This window comes from Ambystoma mexicanum, chromosome 8 (genome assembly GCF_040938575.1).
Source record: "Ambystoma mexicanum isolate Mex_15411 chromosome 8, UKY_AmexF1_1, whole genome shotgun sequence".
Taxonomy (NCBI): Eukaryota; Metazoa; Chordata; class Amphibia; order Caudata; family Ambystomatidae; genus Ambystoma; species Ambystoma mexicanum.
This window is the reverse complement of record NC_090929.1, coordinates 1,690,074,102-1,690,093,805: the sequence shown is the minus strand read 5'-3', so window position 1 is coordinate 1,690,093,805 and position 19,704 is coordinate 1,690,074,102. Positions and strand designations below refer to the sequence as shown.

Here is a 19,704-nt window from a genome sequence, read left to right as displayed (position 1 = left end):
CATATACCTGAAATGTCCCAATACAATGATCAGGCAATTACTGATCATTACACATAGCTGACTTCCATCACACTTCCCCACACAGATAAAAGCAGAGCACGAGAGGACACTCTGAGCAAGGTAAAGCACACAAGGAAGCAGCAGTTCCAAGATGGCAGTTTAATACGAGGAGAAAGACGGCGAGACCAGAGAGGGTTGCAAGGAGGGAATTGCCCTTGACCTTCTCAGACCATTACTTTCGTGAACCTTAGAAAATAAGAAACCTAAGACTGGGTACTAAAGCTAAAGACACCTGAATTGTGTGTCTGAGATGCCCAGGGATCTCCTGCATCGATTACCATGGTGTGGAGGAACAGTTGCCACCATGGTACTTTTCTTGGCTCCTACTACACCAAAGCAGCGCCAGTAAAGACAGCACAGCCAGTGAGTCAGAGACACTGATACCAGACCAGCTGTGTTAGAACCAAGTTTTCAAGTTGCACCATTGTATGAAGAAATCTAAAGAAAACAGTGTGTGAAAAGTATGTAACGAGCAACACAAATATAATTAAAACCAGAGGAGTGACTGAACTTTGGAGGCCAAGAAAGATACCGTAGACAGAGTAGTCTGGCACCACTTGGGTGCTCATTCGAATGGCTCTGTTAGGTATCCAACAGGTTGGCAACTGTGAAAAGGGAATTTTGAGATCAAAGTGGTCCTGCAATGGGTCAAGGTAAACCATGCGCACATTTGAAAGTCTTCGATAGTTTAATGCAAACTGTAATTGGTCCGAGCCCAGCTGAGGGAGACTAATGGTGTAAGAGGAAGGATTTGAGTCCGGCTGAGGGGGATCCGGGATGAACCGTTAGTCACCGGAGAAAGAATATTCTCTGAACATTGTAAAAAGGGGAATCTGAGCCTGGAAGCGGGGGATCCACAGTAATGATTGTAATCTCTTTTTGGCCTGTTTCATGTGCACCTGTGGAGGGATTTGTGGGTTTTTGTTAATCGTTTTTTGACTAGTTTGTGCTATTCTTGTGGGTTTTGCTTGTGTTTCGGTGGCTTTTCAGCCTGTTTTTTTCTGATCTGGCATGCATCTTGAATGTGCAGTCCCTGGGGTAAAGTCCTTTGTTTGTTTCTGGTTTTCTTCCTGTCTCCACCCTCTCCCTTGCAATTGGTTGGAACAGTCAGGTGCGTCGCTGCTTTTGTTCAAGGCAGCCATTTCCACTTGACTTCTGGACTGCAATCTAGAAAGATCCTGTAAGGAAACCACTTGGAAAGCAGCCTTAGGGGCTGGTTGATACTCAGAGAGTAGTTGTACACTGATTGTAATCCAGCTTGGCCTGTTTCATGTGCTCCTGTGGAGGGCTTTGTGTGTTTTCTTCAATCGTTTTTTGATAGTTTGTGCTAGTCTGGTGGGTTTCTCTTGTGTTTCTGTGGATTTTCATTTCATTCTTCTGAGCTGGCCAGCATCTAGACTGTGCAGTCCCTGGGGTGTAGTCCTTTGTTTCTGGCTTTCTTTCTGTGCCACCCTCTCCCTTGCAATTGGTTGGAACAGTCAAGTGTGCCTATGCCGTTGTTCCTGGCAGCCAATTCCACTTGCCTTCTGGACTGCAATCTAGAAGGATCCTTTAAGAAAACCACTTGGAAAGCAGCCTTAAGGGCTGTTTGATGCTAAGTGAGTAGTTTTCCACTGATTGTAATCCGTTTTTGGCCTGTTTCATGTGCTTCTGTGGAGGGGTTTATGTGTTTTTTTTTCAATCATATTTGACTAGTTTTTTCCATTCCAGTGGGTTTCTCTTGTGTGTCTGTGTCTTTTTATCCCGTTTCTCAGGGCTTGGCTGCATCTAGAGTGTGCAGTCCTTAGGGCGTAGCCCTTTGTTTGTTTCTGGCTTTCTTCCTGTCCCCACCCTCTCCCTTATAATTGGTTGGAACAGTCAGGTGTGTCTCTGCCTTTGTTCCTGGCAGCCATTTTCACTTGCCTTCTGGACTTTTTTCCATTTCTCTGCCACACTTGTGTGACCTCTCCCCTGCCCCTTGTCTGTGATTGGCTGTTTCCCTCCAGGAGGCAGACTCTTAACCACACCTCCAGAGCAGCCTACTGCCTGTGCAGCCCCTTTTGCTAAGGTCACCAAGGCAAAGGACAGTTCACAAAGAAGCAGCTCCAGACCATGTTTGCCCGTGTTTGTCTGAGAAGCCAGTTGCCAGCCGTCAACCAGGAGTGACTGACAAGATAAGTGTGGTCTTGGTAGGGAGTATAGCAATCTCTGTATTCCAAAAAGCCCTGCCTCTCCTATTTCCTACACAACATAAGCATACCAAAATCAGCCAGCTAGTAAAGAATACCCCTTCACTGCTATCTAACAAACGCTCAGCTGTGTTATTCACTGTTGTGTCCCATACTTAGGCATTCTCCATCTATTCCGATGCCTCAAATCTAGGTGCTTGCAGTTTTGCTGTGCCTCCAATTTAGGCATTAACATTCTACCTGGTGAAGACTAGCATTGCGTCACTTCTAGACAACTGTAATACTAGCTTGCATCACATCCAGACAGAATTGTGAAGATTAGCATTGCATCACTTCTAGATAACTATAATACTAGCTTGCGTCACATCTAGACAGAATTGTGAAGATTAGCATTGCGTCACTTCTAGATAACTACAATACGGTGTGCAGTCAAAAAGTCGAAACAATAAAATGTCGAAAAAAAAATGTCGACAAAAAAAGTTGAATGTTTTATTTTTTTAGTTATATGTATTTTATGGGTTTAGTAAGTAAAAAAAAGGGGTAAAATAAAAAAAAATACAAAAAAGGGTGGTTAGGGGGAAACCCCCATTTCGAAAAAAAAGTAATAAAAAAGAAATTCGCCTTTTTTTTCGACATTATTTTTTCTATATTTTGACTTTCGACATTATTGCTTTCGATTTAATGACTATAAACCCTGCAATACTAGCTTGTGTCACATCTAGACAGAACAGGGAAGATTAGGTCTGAACATGGTGACCAGCAGTCACCGTCCACCATTAGGCTGTCATACCCTATCATATCTCCTGTTTCCAATAGCATTTAGCCTGACTGTGCCAGATAGCTATACCCTGTATTTAGCCTGATTGTGCCAGCTAGCTATACCTCGTATTCAGCCTGATTGTGCCAGATAGCCATACCTTGTATTTAGCCTGATTTTTGTAAGATTGTGCCAGATGGAAAGACCCATTAGGCATCTTCTCCCATTGTCCAGGTGTCCCAAACCTAAGTGCTACTGTATTTGACTGCTGAAAGACCCATTAGGTGTTTTCTCCCATTATACAGGTGTCCCAAAACCAGGTACTTCTGTACTTCACTGCCCACAAATCTAGGTGCCAGTCTACTTAGTGTCTACTGCTGTACCCCAGTAAGGTGTCGCTCCCACTACCCAGCTGTTCCCAAATCCAGGTGCCACTGCATTCAACCATTAATTGTTACCCTCCTCATCCCAAAATCAAGATTCTAAAGCGCCTTAGATCCTACTGTAGTACCCTTTGTTAGGTGCCCGCCACCCCTTTCATTTCGCAAAGACACTCCACAATAAACTTTTGCCCTCACAGTTGTACTTCCTCTCCCCCTATCATCCTCCTCATCCCCCACTCCCTCCCCATTCGGGACTTGCCTCGCTGCTCAGACTTTCACTCCAGAGAGACCACAAATAATGACTATGCTGTCCACATTGGACAAAGAAAAAGAACGCTGCAGCTGAACCACATCAAAGCATACAGTACGTATACCTTACACCACGTCTGTGGACACAGGCCACAGGCCTGGCCATCCATCCGTGCCCCATAGAATGCAGCTATGTCTATGCTATTCTGGTCCAGCAGCACATATAGCCGTCCACACTGAAACCCCTGACGTACCTCAACACCTCTGCCACTAGCATACAGTGACTACCAACGAAAATACAATTCAGTATAGCTAGGCACACATCGAATCTCCAGCAATAGCAATCCATCCCAAACCACCAACAGCACCCCCACACGTGCCTGACCTCTGGGCTGCTTACTGGAGCCTAGCCAGCCACCTAAGTCCTAAGCCGGCAAAAAGGCACACAAGCATCTCTTAATCTAAACTGTTAGAGCCTCCTATACATTGACTGCGGTCACCAAGGGCGTTCCAACCACAAAGCGCATTGAGGCCATACGAATGGGGAAAGAGTGCTATATAAATAACAAATACAAAACAAAACAATACAATATAAAAAGGAACTGAGGCCGGTTGAGGGCGATCCAGGGTGAATCGCATCATTTGAGTACTTATATGAAAAAAGGAACTTTGTGTTTTGTTTTGGTACATCAGGCCCTCTGAGACAAGGGATTTTGAAGTAAGGAGACGTGGGCACAGAAGGCCCTGATGTTGGTAATGGAACTGTTTTCTTGTGCTGAAGAAGCCAGAGTGTGTGCTTTGCTCGAGTGAACCGCCTTGTCCCGAGCTGAAAATGTGGGGAAGGGAGGCCAACAGCCTCAGTATCCTGACATGTCATTTTGTGAACACTTTTTCATGAACAGTATCCCACACTATTTGTAAATTAGCGGTAAGTATTGGCAATAGGTTTCTTAGTGTAGGTCCTTTTTCTTTGACGAGACTCCTCTAGGACTGCATTATTATTATTTGATGGTCGTAGCTTGCTCCCATCTTAGATTTAGGATTAGATGGGCGTTTATCACACCCTTGATAAGGTTCAATAAACACCCTTGAACTGTGGTCACTTGCGTCTGTCTTACTATTGATACCATGCCTTCCTTATACCAGCATGAACCGTAGCTCAGCTGACCTTTACTTTAAGTCTGAATGTAGGTGACGGGCAACCTCCCTTTTATTCCCTTTTTTCTGGGGACCTGTAACGGTGGGCAGAAAGAAATTCATGCCTTGACTTACCAGCAAACGGCTGATTGGGATTTGAGTTTTGAGGCCAAAAATGTAAAGCATAGAGCAGGGCTACTGGGTCGCGTGCCTCTGGATGACGCGACAGACTCATCTTTCAGGTCTCAGGTCAACTCAGGTAAAGGCCGGGCACAGAAAGACCTCAGGACTGGGATGGCCAAGAGGTATTAAGGGAAAATTATACAAGAGATACTGATGGTTTCTTTCGCCCCTTACTCCAACATCAACCTAGGGGTCGACATTTCTATCGCTGGGTGGTCTACTGGAGCTAGGCTGATCCATACCATTTCTGACTTCATAAGTTACATCGAATCCATTCAGGAATCATGCACCTGAGCAGAAGGTGAAGGTTGATACAGTGTTTTATTCGGGGATGAATACAAAAACGTGTCACAATGACAAAGAGGACACAGGAAGCAAAATGAAATTGCTGTCAGGATGAATTATCTGAAGGAAAGCAATTATTTTCCCAGAGCAAAGCTACTTAAGCATCTCACAATGTCATGGGGAAAAACCCTGCACCTCAGGAGGTATCAAATAGATGTAACTCTCAGAAGCCCCTGGGGTCCTCCTGTTCACTTTCAGCAAGGTGGCTGGGTAGTGTCCTGTCTGGAAGAGACTTCAGAACAGAACATGTGGGTTGCCCTATTCTGGGACTCTTGGGTCGAGCATCAGGCAGCTCAGTGACTCCCTTTCACGGGGTTCTGTCTTTCTCCCCCACCAGCCTTGTCCCCATGCCTCCTGCTCATTCCTATGGGAACCTCCTCCTTTCTGCCTCTCTCCTCTATACTGGTGTCTGCACTGCCTATACGCTTCACCACCTGCTCGTTCATACACCCAGCTGAGGCACTCATGTTTCAAGCATTGTGACCCCCTTTCCAACTTTCCTTCTCACCTTCAGTTTCTCTCTCCTTCTCTTTCTTCTTTATGCTACTCCTCATTTCGCCCTCCTCTTCTTGTCCTCTTCCTTTTTCTCATCTGCTTCATCCTTCTACGTCTCATTTTTCTTACTTGACTCCTCCTCAAATAATGTTTCCTTTCCTTTCCCCCTAACTTCACCTTCAACTTCCCATTGGTCCACTCTCCTTTCACCTTCATACTCCACTGGTATTTCAATATCAGGTGTGAATCTGCTATCCTTACCGCCAGCTTCCTTTGCTTTCTCCTTTCTCTTGTTCCTCCCTATCTGGTACCTTTCAGCAATTACTGCTCATCTTTGCACCTCTCCTCTTGCCTTTTCTCCTCTCTCTGCTTTCTAATCTGTTATCTTGGACTTAAGTACCACTCATTGTTCCTCTTTTCCCTTCTCCTCCTTCACTCTTCTTCTCTGATACTACGGAATCAGGTATAATTTTTGTTTCCTCCTCTCCACTCTCACTGTCCTCCTCTGATACTTAAGTATCAGGTACTTCTCTTTTCTTATGCTCCCCTCTCTCACCTTCCCCTTTCTCTCTCATCCTCTAGAACTGATAAAACAAGTACAGCTCCTCTCTCCCTTTCTCCATTCCTCTCATCCGCCTCCTCATCTAATACCTCTCTATTTGATACCCCTCCATATGCATCCTCTGACTCCAGTGCCCACAACAAACTCCTCCTCATTAGTCTCCTAGACCACATCCTCTTTGCTCCCCTCCTTAATGTGTTCCTCTAGGCTCTCCTCAAGCACCTCCCCCATACTGCGCTCCTGAACCACCTATAACAACCCCCCCTCTCCCGCCAACCACCAACCTCCTTCTGTCTTCAGCGACTTCAAAGTGGCTCTTTCACCGGTCGCCATAGTCAGAACAGAGATCGGTGGCCCCCTGAGCCTCAACAGCTTTCCCGCTGCTTGTCCCACCTTTGCCTAGACCTTGAGGTTGGCCTCTGTTCTACCTTATACATGGCATTGGACCATGGCTCCATGTGGGCAGCCCTCTATTTGGCCACCCATCCTTGGCTCTTCTCCCTGCTCATCCATGAACAAGCCTTTTCAAAGGCCATCTGCCATCCTGGACCACCAGACTTCTTGTGCATCGGAGAAGCCAGTTGCATTGGAGTGCTGCTTTCTGTGAGTCCAAACCTCTGTACTCTGGGTGGTAAAGTAATTGGTATCTACATGCAGAGATTGGTATTCATGGCCCTAATTTCTTTCTCTAAATTCGAAGCTACAACGCCTCTCTTGCCACACGCTCAACAGGATATCAGTAGATCTTAGGATTCTTTTAGTCGTGGGACGGGCAGTACGGTATGCATCCCATAAAGGGACAGAGCCATTTACTGGCTGCATTGGACAAGTCCTTATCCCATGTCAGGGGCATGGTGGGCATAGGCAGGAGTCCTTCCCACACTGCCTTCGCCCAGCATCACCCGGCTTGTGGCGGCAGCACCCGGCCGACTTAGCGGCCCACCTTGAGAGTCATCACAGAAGCCAATACCAGTTCCTAAAGATAGATTTCCTCTTGCCAGTTTCCAGAGTCCAGAGGTCACTGCTGGAATCCCAATATGTCTACATCTGGTCGATGTTTGATAGGGATCTGGTAAGAGTCAATGAATTCCTAGACACCTGTTTGGTTTAGTTTACGTCAAAGGCTTTTCCGAGCACCTCTGAATGGTCAAAGGTGGAATTTGTAAGATGGGCCGACCTTATCGTGGGGTACGTACTTGGCATCTACAGCTAAGAAAACTCTGGATATTTAAATGTCTTTTTGAGGTTTTTTTGACAGATTGTTGAGCTTCTTGATATTGAATCATTAGCTCTTCGTATTCTGGACCTGGATATCATGGGGTTTCCTTTATACATCAGAAAGTTGCTTTCTGAAACCAAGCGTCTGGAATGCGGTATCCAAGGTTTCGCAGGGGGGATTAAGAAGGAGATGAAAGACGAGTTGCACAGGATGGCACGCCATTATGCAATTCTTTACCTGAATTGTGCTCACGTGGTGCAAGAAGGGAGATCAGATTAATAACTGTAATGCTTGTCACGTTTGGATGTTGGCAATCGTGATAAACACTCCTCTTTTGAAGGAGAGGTTTGGTTGATCAGTTCATCTTTCTCCTCTTAACAATTAGTCAACATGTGTTTGTTCCTCACTGATGTGTTTTGCTTTTGGCAACTGTGTTATCATTTTGTGGTCAAACCCATAACAATGTGCTTTGTTGATTGTAGGAACCTCTGGCATGTGTCTGTATCAGAGTACGGATAAAGATACAGCAGTCACAGTAATTCTTAAGAACATGGCCAATGTGGTCCATTCCATTAGCGCAGGGGTCTGCAACCTTTGGCTCCCCAGATGTTTTGGACTACAAATCCCATGAGCCCCGGTCAGCATAGTCCATGGTGGTGGGTAGAGCTGCAGGTTTCATACTCCTGCATTAGAGGCACAGTTTTGGCTTTGGGGCATTTATAATGCAGGCAAGACCAGTGAGGCTTTGAACAGGTCACAATAGTTTAGTTTAGTTTAATTTATTCATTTGTATTGCGCACCAGACCCGAGGGTATGCGGGCGCATGAGCAGCAAGGTGATTCAAAGCTTGGTTACAGGTTGCTTATACTTTACATTACATAATTACAGTGTGACAATGAAGGAACATGTGTACAGTTTGGCAGGAGAGAATGCAGTAAATATAATTAAAGAATTACAAATATTTACAAATTTAGTATTACAAATTTACAGATTCACTTAAAGCATGCAACGCGGAGAGCAGCCGTGTGTTGTTAGAGCTGTTAGTGGTTCGTGTTCTTTAACCAATGGATGTAGTTGCGTCTAAAAAGTGAATAAGGTTAGGGAATAAGGAGATGTTATCGTTTGAATTAATTATATATTTCCATTTTTCACTGATTTTCAGGATTTGTTGGTCGTGGAGACGTTCCCTAAAGTTAATTGAAGCATGTTTCCGTAAATATGGGTCCTTCCTTTAGAGAAGAGAAATCTTGACCAGAATGGCTATTGCTGGGTTCTGGAAGTGGAAACTAATATTTAGAGACTTTCTTCCTAGTGTTTGGTGCCACAGTGGATCAGTGCCAATGCCTCAAGGATTCTGGGTGAGGGGGGAATAAGAATTGAGTACTCCCTCCAGACATGGAGCATAATTGTACAAACTACTTTGTTCTGTGGTCCAATTTCATTGAATGCCAATATTGTCTGAGATGGTATTCTATCAATTACACTCCATCCCAAATGTGGTCCATCAAAAGCTTTCAGCGGGCATAGCTAGACTGCAATGCCCATCCTATATTGTGTTGCAGACTATGGGCCTCATCACGAGTTGGGCGGCAGCCCTTAAATACAGTGGTAATGGTATTACCGCATCATTTAAGGGATGGCCGATCACGAGTTGGGCACTAAATGGGCTGTTTTACCTTCAGCTTTTTGCTGTAGGTGACAATCCCATTTAGCGCACTGTTTTCGGTGCAATTACCGCCGGCTGTATTTATACATTTTTTTTTAAAAAGGTCTATTGACTCAATACCATTATTTTCCAAGGAACGTTTAATTTGGTCAGCTTTTGAGTCTACCTTTTTATGCATGTGCAACATTTGACCGTGACCAATGTCCTAAGGGTGGTGTGGCGAATCCCTGGATATCGTCACTTCTCCCCTACAGGGAGCCCCTTCCTATGAGGCCAGGGAGGTGAGGCTGCTACCCTATTGTCCCCCTTGGGGTGGTACTCAGTGGGTGGATCTCATGGGGAGGGAAGCCCCCTATGGGATTAGTGATGACCTGCGGTGAAGATGATATCACCATAGCCTACCTAACCCTACCCCTCGTTTAACAACACTTTGCCTATTGTTCCTATATGTTTCTGTCATGCCACCAATATAGGAAGTACTGGGACGTGGAAGAGTGTGGACTACTCAAGGAGTAAGGGAGAGACCAAACGACTCACTGGAAAACATAAAGATTAGTACTGGGACAAAGAAGCAGTGAGGATGCAGAGATAGCACTCATAAGAACCCGAATGAACAGTCTTGTTGTTTCCGAGAGCTAATTGGGCAAGACCCATTCAAAGCTGAAGCAGGAAACCAGGAAAGAGAGAGAGGCCCTCCCTGGGAGAACCGCAAGTGTGATGAACGCTCGGCTAAGCAAAGGACTTGAGCAATTGCAGGAGAGCTTACTGGGCAGGTGGAGAGGCTCTTACCTGGTCCGTCGTGGAAGAACCATCCAGTGAAGCAGAGCAGCAGATGTCCTGGCCAGCCAAGCAGAAGGACTGCGTGGTTGCAGGAAGGTGCACCCACTGGGAATCTGCGAGTTCTGCGGATACGCTGCAGCACGCCGGAAGAGCAGAGAAGCCTAGAAAAACCTGAAGCAGAGGGCAGAGAACCGAGACTGACCAGGCTGAGACGGTAGAGACCCTAAAGGTACAAGGGCTACCAGAGTGGTTGGAAGGGTACCAGAAGGCACTGCCAGACGATGCAGCTATGATATTTAGGCTTAAGGGGAGCCCCTAGGGTACAAGGTACGACCTCAAGCGCATAAAGTACTGCAACACCAAGGGGAGAGAATGCCATGGGTCTGGGGCCCTCATCCTTCTATTAAAAGTAGCCTAAGTCATATTCATAGTCACAGTACCTAGCAGGATAGTGAATCAGGTCTGCAGCACCAAAAGTCAAAAATCCCATGGGTCTGGGGCCCACATCCTCTTATGAAGATCAACCCCAGTCATATTCATAGTCACAGTACCTGGCAGGATAATGAACCAGGACTGCCGCACCCAGTCAGGAGGAAGACACGGGTCTGGGACCCACATCCTCTTATGAAGATCAACCCCAGTCATCTTCATAGTCACAGTACCTGGCAGGATAATGAACCAGGACTGCCGCACCCAGTCAGGAGGAAGACACGGGTCTGGGACCCACATCCTCTTATGAAGATCAACCACAGTCATCTTCACAGTCACAGTACCTGGCAGGATAATGAACCAGGACTGCCGCACCCAGTCAGGAGGAACACACAGGTCTGGGACCTGCATCCGTAAGATTGGGAACCTATGCGAAATAAGAACTTTTGAAGTGCGAAGCAAGCCAGGGGAAGGGGCGTAGTCCTCCCTGAAGATTGTGTATGAACTGTGAATTGTGACAGTCTGAGAAGGGTTTGGGGGAAGGGAGTCATTCCACCCCCAGCCCTTTTAATTTGGAAAGCAAGGAGACCTCAGGAGAAGGAGACAATACCTCCTGCTTTATTCCCAAAAGATTGGGTATTGTGAAACCAGTCAAAAGAAGGCCAGCAGAAGGGAGCCATTTCCCAGCTCATCATCCCCCAACTCATCCACCAGGACATTTAGAACCATATACCTGGAGAAGGGGGCATTCTCCAGGAACCCAATACTGAAGTACAAACATGTTCATGCAGGATGATGCTTAAGTTGGAAAAAAAAATTGCATTGGAACTGATCCCTCAAGACACTACGCACTGGAACTTTGTTTCCTTAGAGAGCAACTGAGAACTGGAGAAGGGAGTCATTCCGACAGGTGAAATTCCCTGTACGATTGGATCTGTACCTCATTGCCCACAAGAAGGGAGCCATTCTTCTGAACCAAGATGACCCACTACCCTTTATCTTATTAGTTAATAGTGTGAGGGATAGAAGTAGGTATTTTGACACAACGGTGGACTATTTTTTATTTACTTGGACACTCTGACCTAATCATTACTTCTTTATGAGAGGCAGGAAAAACCGAGTTAAGGAGAGTTAGGTTCCTCTTTATTTTTGCCTGAATTAAAGTCTTTCACAATCACCATGCCATTGTTGTGCCAGACTGGTATTTCTGCACCCTTACAGGGGTCACCTGACAATCATTGGACGATTATGTAATTGCAAATCTTTATTACTAATCCCAGTACGTGAGTAGTTTCAAGCAAATGGTCTCTATTCTGCCCACTGTGCATACCCTCTGATGACGCTGTGCCCCTTTAAATGTTTTCATCCGACAGAATGTAATGCAGAAGGATACAGCGCAGGACCAAGAATAGCAGTGACGGCAGTGTGGAAATTGGCAAGTCTTTCCCTGCACATTTGCCATTTTTCATCAGTCATATGTTTGCGTATGGCTTGGTGTAGACTCTTGATTTTCCGTACACATGTGCCTGGCACCTTAATAGATTCAGAATCACATTTCTCTATGGCATTTCTTTTCATTATTCAACATAAATTACTGACCTGCTCTTTAAGTATTCAATTAAAAATATTTTAACAGAAAATCAATCATTAAAGACCCCATACATTTCAAGAACACTACATTTTTTTATTGCACGTTTTGTAGATGAGATCACATATGTCATATTGTACAGAGCCTTTATTATTAGAGGTCATTAGGGCGTAAGTGCAGGCATAGATCCCTGCTTAAGCTACACTGGCACACACACTGCTGAAAGTTCCTGTTGAGGATCAGCTCAACTCATGCCACATATCTGGGCTTTCAATGTTGGGTGCTTCAGTTCTTAAGTTGGACCGGTCCCACAATGACATTGACCTCTTCATGGTATTGGCCTGCTGACCTCTTGTGTCGCAGGAGACAGCCCTGGCGGCAGCGAGAGGAGTAGTCGCTCACACTGCACACCACCATCTTGCACTGCAGGTAGACTCTGGGGTGATTGCTCAAGAACTTGAAGGCACGGAAAGCGAATCGCGACGCGTTCCTGAATGGAGAATAGATGGAACGGTAGGTCGAATCTCGAACACACCTGGAAAAATAACAGCATGTGATGAGTTTCACAAAATTGTAAGAGAAAAGAACCAAATATGTCATTCCTACTTTAAGCATGCTGCCATATTATAATATTTAAGGTTTTTAGCGTGTAACTAACTCTAGAGCAACAGAGCGCTGTACATATGAGTTTCAAGCATTGAGCTTGGGTGGGAGAAGAGTAGTACAGCACTGTGACAGGAGGGCGGTAGCATTCGTGTTGGTTAGGACCTACTGGAAGAACCACATTTTCTGTGCCTTCGAGAACTGGAGGATAGTGGGGGCGTTCCAAGCCTCTACTGGGATTGTGTTCCAGAGGGCTGGGCCATGAGAGAAGAATAACTGCTTTCACCTTTCCTCTTTATCAGCAAATTTTGTCTTTAGCTGATTTCTCTTTTTGCTGTGGGAGGCATGGGTGCCTTTGGCCGTGAGTTAGGCTGCAGTGCCGTTTGATACTACTCTATATGTGACGCATCCAACTTTAACAATTATTCTGGCTGGGAGAGGGAGCCATTTTAGTACCCACAGGGAGGGGTGTTGTGGTTGAACTTCCGAGCCCCAGTTAGGAAGCATACGGCAGCATGGTGGGCTGCTTTGTGGCGGGAGGTGTGGCAACGAGAGCCCAGTTAGAGGGCATTTCCTCCGTCGATGTGGGAAATGACGAAAACTTGTACCACCATGTGGAAGTCGCGGGGCGGGATGAATGGTGTGATTTTGCGTAGCATGGCAATCTGGAGCGAGCGTTAATGACTATGGGCCTCGAGTTTGGAACTGTTAAACCTGGGTCTGGGTTCCCTGAATGGGGAAATACTGAGCCATTCCGACCGTGGAGGGCACAGTATTTACCCATTCAGGGAACCCGGACCCGGTCCATCCCCATTCCCATTGAGCCCCAATAGGGCTCAATGGGAATGGGGAGCATGCTAACAACGGGCTTGTTAATGACGGGCCCGTTGTAAGCATGCTGGGCCGCTCCCGGGACCCGCTAAGGATGTCTGGTAAAACCAGGCGTCCTGAGCGGGTCCCGCGAGCGGACCTCATAATGGGGCGGTAAGGGGTTAACGGCTCCGGCACCTTCATTTCTAGGTCAGATCCCTCAGCCTCCTCAATGAGTTCCCTTGACATTGAGGAGGCTGAGTGATCTGATCCACTAATGAAGGCCTACACCAGAGAAGAAGGCAAAGGAGGGATGACCTGAACCAGAGGATTCAGCCAATGGGCAGGTGAGTAGGACACAAAGCTGTCACACTAGTGGAGGTGATGTGTGCCTTCAACCTGGCAGCACCTCCTAGGAGGCATAATCACAGTGGTGGGGATCCTGAGGACCAGCACATTCCTGGACCCTCCAACACATTGAAGGTGCCGCTAAGCCACAGCAGCATCATCATCCTCATCATCAGGATGGCGAGTGAAAGAGATGGAAACGGCCAAGCTCACCACTCAGCCCTTGGCTACTCTACTCCCCCAAAAGTCAAACAAATTCTGCCCTTTGAAAATGGAAATAGAGAGAAGTGTAATTGCAACGCCCAGGAAGAAAATACATGTGTGAACCAATATTCAAGACAGCATGAGTGTGCAGTGGAACGCCAGGACAGTTAACAGTGGGCGACATGCACTTTATCTGTACATATTGCATATTTATTGTCTGTTTTTATGTTGTTTTACCATAGATTCAGCATTATATCTTTTGTGATTTAATATGTGAACAATAAACATTATTAGATTTTATATTTTCCTTGACCTGGCCTATCCCCTTGTTTGGGCTCTCATATTGATGGTTACTTACCTTGCTTGATTCTTCTAGCAGTTTGCCCCGCGTTACCCCCTCTCCCTTGTTCACTTTTATAGCAGGTCAGTGCCATGCCCGTTGACCTCAAGACTCCACCTCCCACTCTCCAGAGGTGGGTGAATCTCACCCATGTAGGGTCGGGGAGATTCCTTGTTGCCTCTGTAGATGACAAAACTGTCATCAGCTCTGGTTGGGAAGAGAATCTGAGTCGCCTCAAGAAACTGTTGAAGGCTCTTCAAAGACCAAGCCCTCCATGCAGGTGTCCAGGTGCCATCTGGAGCAGGACTCAGTTTTATTCCTTTTAAGCAAAGTTGGTAGGTGTTAGGCGCAACATCTCTGGAGCAGCATCAGGTGGATCTTTACTGGGAGCCGACCCCTAACAATATGCAGGCGAGCATTTCTCTAGGCATCACTGGGTGCGACATGAACCTATCACTGACCTTGGGACCACGACAGCTCTTCTGTATGCAATCACTTCATATAAACCTCCTACGGCGCTGATCTGGTCAGAGTCATTCCAAAGGCTGAAAAAGGCCAAGTGCTGATCTTCATTGCTACACGCACCAGGCCGCACCCAGTCATACCTTCCTCAAACTGACCCATCGGATGTGGGGGTGGCTGATAGTAAGCCACAACTGGAGGAGAAAGGCAGACAACACCCAGCATCATTCATCAGGGGCCACCAAGGATGGGGAGCAGCGGTGGTCCACCGTTGAAAAATAATGCAACAGAAGTGTTTGGGCTTTGAGCGTCTACTTTCAAAGTCGCAGTGGCTCAAAACCCCTTAAAGTCTATTTGACATTGGAGGGAGAGTGTCCCAAGTTATTCATGTGGTCCATTATCCTGCAAGGGCTCGACTTCACTGTTGAGCACAGAGCTAGGACTAGTCATGGGAAGAATGATAGACGTTCTGGGATGTTTGCCCAATTAGAACCCATTTATTGTGTTTTTAATCTGTTAGGGTGCTATGAGTTTGGAGGTCTGAAACTGCTATGTGAAAGGCCCCTGACTTTTTGCACTCTTCTGACTGTTAATCCTTCTTTTTTCATATTGAATCCACATTCAAGTCCTACTAAGAGACATGAATCTTGTATGGGCCCCATGAAAGCCTCCCACGGAATGGTGCTGCAAAGCCCTCCTCTTCCATGTGCAAGTCTCCTCACATGGTAGGTTGTGTGGTTTCACGGGTTGCTGGCTGATCATAATGTACATTTCCAGTGGGTCACATCCTGCTAGATTATGGGAGTACTCCTATTGGGAATCCCTGTGTAAAATCATCTTTGGATTCCTTGCTGGAATCCATATTGAATAAAATCCCAGGAAATGTTCCTGGAAAATGAGATTGCCAGTGATTGGATGGCTGCTAGAAGTTTGAATGACTGCAAATCTTTGATTGGGAGCTGAGTATTTACTCAACTCCAAGACTCCCATATAACCCGGAGGTCTGCACAAAAAATGAGTGAAGAGTACTTCAAAAGGAATAGACGAAGAAGCCATTCTGAGATGAATCGTGAGAATGCTCTACTGAACTGCAACCTTCAAAGGCTCCTTTCTTAAGGAAAGCTCTGCCAGTGGGGGAGCAGATAAGTCTCCTTTCAGTGACCGCAGAATGACCAATTCAGTATATTCTTCTTGCCTAGACCCAGTTGGATCAGCTAGGTCATATGGTTTTCAGAACATCTGCTCTAGGTCCTGTCTATGATCCCTGCATGGATCAACCCAAGAGGTTCATCAGACATCTACGACCAAAGACAGACAGTACAATCTGCAACCTCTGACTCGAATAATCATCTAGTGAGGAGCTGCTAAATTGGTCACTGTCCCGAAAAGTGTGGTGTCCAGCTCCTGAGACATCCTTCTACCATACTGCATTCATGAGGATGCAGAACATCTGGCAATCACTACAGCAGCCACTACAACTGCAGCAATCACTTCAAAGGCTTTAACAGCATTCCATTGACAACACAGTGGCACAAGCACTCCAAGTGCCTGAATCCGGTCAGAGGATGTGATGAAAACCTGACCGCAAGGTTCCGAGTGTATCATTTGGCCCTTTCAGGAGAATCGATCCACCTGCTGAACTGTAGAACTAGGCATGGCCGAAGAACCAGTCCACCTACTAATTTGCAGTCCTCACCTGAATTGTCCCTAGTTAATCATCTCTTTTCCAGTTGGGACATTGAGTGTTTGGTCCTGAAGAAGGTTGTTTAGTCTTATTACATGCCGAAACGTACATTTCTAAGCCGACCATCCTTTATTAGAGAAGTAGATGTTCGAGAGTATTTTGCATTAAGAACATATTGTACTGTATGAGCTAAGTTCTTGAGACTAGATGATATTGTATTTATGCATTTAGACCATATTGTACCCAAGAAGCCATAGTAAATTAGATACTATATCATGAATGTATACGATTTGGATGCAACTTTTGTTTAAGCCCCCTTTCCCTTTTATATTTCTCCTCCCCTTTTTGGTTAACTTTATCAAGATTGATTACAAATTGTATTTATATTTTAGCATACTTTATTACGGACTGGCCATTTCAGAATAAGAACATTTAGAGAGCAATATTAATATGAATGTTCAGGCGAGATGATCTACCATGACATAGTGATGGAATTGAATCATGTTTAACACTCAGTATACCGGTATGGTCCAGTCCGAGCAATCATTGTGCAAATGTTTTTGCTTTGTAGTGATCAACATTATACAGAACACTGTTGACACGGCATTAAGTCTTATCCGTGATTGTAGACAGGTATCTTTGGATTATTCACTAAATTGGCCCATGTACTGGAATGTATCATGTAATCACTGTGAACAAAGCCCACCAAGATGGACACCTGTCACGTCACCCGTTTTTTGACAGCTGGAAAATGACTTCCAAGGATGGATGTTATGTTCTGAAATCGGCAAGAACACAGAGGTGACATGAGAGCAACGCAGATAACATAGTGTTCATTTTGATCTGAGCACTCTCTCGTTTTTAAGTGAAGCTTGTGTGCTAGAGCTGTAGTTTTCAGTGCTATAATTGTTTTCTTGTTTTTAATTTGAGTTGGTCTAAAGACTGCTCTTGAACTTCATGTTGCTATTCAACCTCATTTATTTATCTGCTTGTGTAGATGTTCATCGTACTTACCTAAATTGAGGTAGATACTTCCATTTTTGGTAACACGGTGTGGACATTATTTAAGAAAGTAAATGATGTATTGTGTTTGAAAAACCCACATAACCTCCTAAAAGTTGTGCTTTGGTTGCACACACCCAGCTGTCCTTGGTTAGTAGATGACATTTAAAGGGGATCAAAGCTTGGGTATCTTGGTGAGGGATCCCCAAGGTACGGAACTAAGTGTCTGGGTAGATCCCTTCCAACATACTGTTGTAGTTTGGCAAAGGTCCAACCATTGTCTTTTGTCCATGGTTTGATTTGAGGCTAAAGGGTGGCCTACGTTGGGTGTACGGTGGCTGGACATTGTGTAGTCTCCACCAAAACCTTGTCAACCATCAAGAAACTGGTTGGCCTTGATCTGGCTTAAGAGATGTTGTCTGCCGAGGATACCATTGGGTGAGTGTACTGCTTTGTTACTCCAGGAAAGCACAAGACCAGCTAAGGTGGTAGGCTATACAGCCACTGACTTTAAATCCAATAACTAACTCAATGTACGCCCTACCCTTGCACACAGACTGGACCGCAGCACAGTTGGAGGGAGTAAGCTAAGAGAGTTTTATACATGTACACAGAAATTATACTTACCCACTCCGGATTAAATCGTAAGTCTGGGACGTGAAGTCTGTATGATCTGGAGAGGCCACACACGTGTCGAGGAACACCTCCAGGTCTTGGTCTGAGCTGCGCAGTCTGACCTGAAGGTATAACTCCTGGTTGAGTTCTACGTAGTATGGTGACTCATAGATGGGGTACTGGAAGGACTGTGAGTCATAGAAAGAAATGCTCATGTCATATCGCCCGTACTGTAGTTTATTGATTTCAATGGTGTCGTTGGCCACATACGCGACTTCCACCAACGCGTCCTGATGCATCCGGCAGCGCAGATTAATGCTCAGCTTCTTCTGACGAGTGATCAATGTTGCGTGCGGCCATGCACGGATGGTGTTAGAGTAAATAAAAGTGTTTCTGTCCACCTGTTAAGCAATGAAGAGGGTGAGCCATATACATGGTGCCACTTGGAAACAGCTAGTTAATTTCAGATTTTTACAGAAAGGCTAGTTCCTAGGGTGCTATTTAATGTTATAAGTGCACACTTCAGCCTTGCAAGGGCCTACATTAGCTCGTAGAAAACAACATTTCTGTTTTGCTGAATTTTTTAGGGAAAACACAGAATTCAGGGAAGCCTGCGAAACAAACTCATTCAATTTTCACTTGTGTGTTTGTGCCAACAATGAAAATGGGAGAGATCTGGGATATGATGTAGCCCAATCTTAACTTTAGCCAACAATCCCAGGAGCCAAAGACACCTTGGAAACATTTCAAACAGTATTTTTACTCAACTTAAAGGCCCACAGAACAAAAATGGGCAGTAATGTCCCCAAACTCTCTCAGATGCGTGGGTTGGTAGGGATCACACTATGAAGTTTACGCAGAAGGAAGTTCAAACCCGGACTTATCTAGAAGGCATTATGGGAATTCCATGCATCAAAGTCCACATGCACTTGCATAGCGATGAACCTTTAAAGCAATTGATTGACACCATATGTGATTATGAAGAACATTTGGGAGGAAAACCGCCAGAAAGATATTTTGAGGGTGAAATAATTATGACACATTTTCAATTTGAGCAAATAAAATGGAAAGGTGCAAAGTGCTCAAAGTGCTCAAAGTGTCATCATTGTTTTTCATTAAATTCATTATTGTAAACATTGATTTGATTGAAAATACATGTGAATAGGTTGTTATGACAATTATCTAGTTACTATTACTGCAATTAGCCTGGATCTTCCAAATAGCAATATTGTGATTGTGATATCACTAATAATGATAATATACAATTATATTATGCTGCTTCGTCCTTGAATAATTACTATTATTATTATTATTATTAGTTAATTTTTAACTAGGCTTCAAAAATTCAATTAGAAAAGGAGGTCCAAGAGCATTTTCTAGGGCTTCTGCGATTCACTTTTTAAAAAAAACAAATACTATTCAACTCGTTTACAAAAGTCAATTTTTTCAATTAAGTAACACAATTAAAAACTCTTCTTTAAAATATGAAATCAATAAACTCTCAATGAAAGCCTGGACTGCAGTCTGGAGTTTGTTATTTTGGGTCATTTCTTTTTATTTCCAATGCAAACAAAAACCCAAAAGGTTTATAGATGTTCCAGCTGCGCAGAGACGT

The 19,704-nt window shown here is 45.0% G+C and overlaps 1 protein-coding gene across 1 annotated transcript in view; it reads right to left on the bottom strand.

The window, feature by feature from the left end:
- Nucleotides 1-8,317: 8,317 nt before the first annotated feature.
- Nucleotides 8,318-19,704, bottom strand: part of LOC138473462 (deleted in malignant brain tumors 1 protein-like) — a 104,792-nt gene continuing 93,405 nt past the window's right edge. The window contains exons 13-14 of the mRNA XM_069612110.1: nt 18,102-18,490; nt 8,318-12,556 (exon numbers count right to left, since the gene is read on the bottom strand). Of these exons, the coding sequence (XP_069468211.1) occupies nt 12,307-12,556; nt 18,102-18,490 (639 nt within the window). The 3' untranslated portion in view covers nt 8,318-12,306. The remainder of the gene's footprint in view (nt 12,557-18,101; nt 18,491-19,704) is intronic.